The sequence below is a fragment of the Humulus lupulus genome, chromosome 5 (assembly GCF_963169125.1).
Source record: "Humulus lupulus chromosome 5, drHumLupu1.1, whole genome shotgun sequence".
Lineage (NCBI taxonomy): Eukaryota > Viridiplantae > Streptophyta > Magnoliopsida > Rosales > Cannabaceae > Humulus > Humulus lupulus.
Genome location: NC_084797.1, coordinates 233,539,302 through 233,542,911, shown reverse-complemented (window position 1 = coordinate 233,542,911; position 3,610 = coordinate 233,539,302). Strand labels below are relative to the sequence as shown.

The following is a 3,610-nucleotide window of genomic DNA, read 5'->3' as shown; positions in this document are numbered from 1 at the left end:
TATAAAGGTGGTTCTGATTGATTATTTAGTGTATAATTAGGGAATGTGAAGATGATATAAAATTGATTTAAAGTATGCAATGTAGTTTATTTGTTTGGGTAATGGTTGTGGTTTGTGAAATCAAGTATGTGTTTTTGTTCATTTTAAGGGAGCATGTTTGATGTGAAATAAATTTGGAGGTAAGTTAAAAATTTCCTTATTGATGGTAGGTTATTATGGATAAAAAGAAGTTAAGCAAAATATTATTGGCATTGATTTCACACGAGGTTGAAATGAAAGTATTTAAACACGAACTTGCTTCTATAAGGCATGATGTTTTAGAGTTACTTCATAATTCGTTAAGAGACGTTGAAGATGAGATTATGTTAGACAAATTGGTTGAGGAAGCTATGCGGATAATGATGAAGTTGGAAAGTTGGAACGTGAGTTTAAAGAATCCTTTCTCTCAATCAAAGGTGAATGTTGCAGATAAATTATTGGGAAGCATTTCTTCCGATACTATGAATGTTTTGATTGGAGATCTGGATTTTCAGCTGAGTGGTGAAGGTGCTACTAATGTTGACAGTGCTAGAGTTGACTTGCATCCAGGTGGGTTTGTTGATAGAAACTTTGTGGAGGATGAGGGGTTGTTTCATAATATGGGTCCGGTTGATAATTTGGAAATTGAAGGACAAGATATTTGGTTAGTTTCGTTGAATGGGAAAAGCGGAGAGGACGACACGCAATTTAATAGTTCAGATGAAGTTATATTGTCAAATGCATGTGCCAACTTCGACTCAGGTGATTTGAAGCTGAAGCCTCATTCTGAGGATGAATACCATTTAAATATTTTGAAAGTTGATGAGGTAGATGTAAAAGAAAAGGTGAGCGATGAATGTTACACAATGGTTACGCCAAGGAATTTGGTTGAGGTAGAAGTTGCGGGTGGAGATATTGATGTTGTAGGAGATTTGGTAGATGCGGCCGTGAATAATAATTTGGCTAAGGCAACATTTCAAGAGGAACAATTGGAAAAGTGTAGTCCTCGTATGTGTATAGAAAATCGTATGTCTACTGAGGAAATATTTGATAGTAATTTAGTGAATACGGGTGCTGAATTAGGTGACTTTTGTACGCATCTTGATGGAATCACGAATATGTTGACCTTCAGGAAGAGAAGATCCAACACTAGATTTTCCAGTGTGGAGGATGAAATAAGATGTCACTTCAAAGATGAGATGGAGTTGGTCCTTCAATACGGTGGTTCTGGATTTGATTGTCATATGTTCGATGTGAGAGACAATGAAATTGGATTCTTTAATGCACCAGTGATTTTCTATTTATTGTACTTTGAATTTTATTAATTATGTTATTTTGTAGTAAAGTGAGTATTGTGATATTGTGGATATGTGAATGGGATGTTATGTTAATTATTTGTATGTTTTAACAGCCGTTTCTAGGTTCTTTATTCCCAGCAAGGATAATTAATTGTGGGGTGTGGGGAGATCTGGAAGATTTACATGACTGAGAGAATGTTATTGTGAATTATGTCCTTGACCCAACTTTGTCGGCCAAGTAAATTTTATATAGGTTTTTTTGTATAGAACCCTCATTTGTAATGCTTTTATCAAACGTTATAATTGTTTTATAAATATTTTGTACAGTGAGATTGTATTTCTTGGGGATAAAGTGATTGGGAGGAGGGCGGACTTTCTAACATTGAATGCACATCAACTGGTTAGCGCTAGAGTAAGTTTAATGGTGTGAAAGTTTTTTTTTAGTTAGTTATATTCCATTATTTTTTAGTAATGTATAAATTTTGGTGACCAATATTTGTTTCAGGTTGTAAATTGTTTAGTGGAGATTTTATCAGCAGAGGAGGTTCAAGGACGTGGTAAGAGGAGAAGGTGTTGGTGGATTCCGACAGTCTTATCGGTGAGTTTTATTTGGTTTTAATAAGTAATATAATATAATTTTGTTGTCTTACTAGTGAGTTGTATTATGTGTGATGTTTTTAACAGTACCAAATAACAAATGTTGGAGTAATTTCAATTATTTGTAGCGTCCTAATCTGTACAATTTTTCTACTAAGAGCGAAGGAAAAAAATGGGAAGAGTGGTGTGGAGAAGTTGGTGATTGTGAGAAGGTATTGATTAGGAGTAGGTTGAAATTTGAAAATTTGGTATATTTTTTATTTTTTTATGTATGGTATTGGCATAATGGGTTGTTTCGTTGTCATAGGCATATGCTCCTGTGCTTGCAAAGAGACATTGGTTTCTGGCAATTTTGAAGTTTGAAAAGAATCTTGTTGAATTGTATGATAACCTCAAAATTCCTTCGACACCATTTGGTCTTGCTATAATTGAGAATATGGTAGGTGTTTACTAGTGTTTTATTTGTGGTTTTTTAGCATGAATTTGATGAGGGAGATTGATTTTGAAGGTAGAAATTTGTTTGGAATAATTTCTTTTGTTTTGGTTGGAGTCAATGGACAATGCATTTAGTAAGACGTTGAAGGAGGTGCGAGGGAGTGATTTCTGTTTCCGGGGTTTTCATATTGAGCAACCTGTATCTCACAGCAAAGAGTGCGTACAGTACGACTGCGGTGTGTATGTGATGAAGATGCTTCTGCAAGAATATGTGCCTGAAGTTCTAAGTCGACGGACAGATGATAAAATAGATGATTTGGAACTTGGGAAATGTGTAAGGAGTGGACCAACTAATGTATGTAGTTATTTATTCAATATATTTTGCTAAAGTATATTTTTGTTTTTTTACTACAATGTAACATTTGAATTAATTGTTCTGTTTGTGTCCTAGGTGGCGACCGAGTGGGATAGGCAACTTATTGCAGGTAGAATATTGACTTCCGGCATTAATAGAGTAAGAGATAATCTAATTGAAAAGGCATCCAAATGGTAGTGAAAGGAGTAGGTATATATACGGTATGTTTGAAGTCTTGTAGAACAAAATTATTTTGATATTCCTCATCAGCCATTTCTTTTGATTGTATTCCCCGTAAATTCCAAGGTTCTATATTGCAATTGCCTTCAAATAACAAAATCAATTAATATAAAATAGCACTATGAAAGAAAGCAAATAATTGTAAGAACTTAAAAAATAAATAACTAGGGTGCGTTTGGTTGCAAAACAAACATGGAATGGAAATTTTGATTATTTTGTTTGGTAGAGACATTGAAATGAGTTATGGAATAGAATGCACTTTATATCTTTTAGTGTAAAATACCCTTACTTTACTTTTGTAAATAATTTTAAAACTATCATTATTTTTTAATGTTAGTTTTTATTATATACACCATTTTTTGAATATATTATACTATATTTTATGTGTAATAAACAATTTTTTTTACTACGAATTTCATAAAAAAAATATTATATTTAGTTTTAATTAATTAAATTTTAGATGCCTCAATATTGAAAAAATATATATAGTTCTTTTTAGATAATAGGACAATTTAATTTTATAAAATAAATAAATGTTGTGTATATAGTTATTGTTATCCAATATAAGATATATTAAAAAAATACATATATATTTTTAGAGGAATACATTTTACTTGAGAGAACCATTATTTATTGAACATCTTATAAATCAAATAAACAATTATTT

At 32.0% G+C, this 3,610-nt stretch overlaps 1 protein-coding gene across 1 annotated transcript; it reads left to right on the top strand.

Moving 5' to 3' along the window:
• The first annotated feature begins 2,066 nt into the window (after nt 1–2,066).
• Nucleotides 2,067–2,907, top strand: LOC133834063 (uncharacterized). The gene is made up of 2 exons (XM_062263578.1): nt 2,067–2,703; nt 2,800–2,907. Exons 1-2 carry the CDS (start codon nt 2,467–2,469, stop codon nt 2,899–2,901), a joined length of 339 nt encoding a protein of 112 aa, XP_062119562.1. The 5' UTR covers nt 2,067–2,466; the 3' UTR covers nt 2,902–2,907.
• Nucleotides 2,908–3,610: the final 703 nt, after the last annotated feature.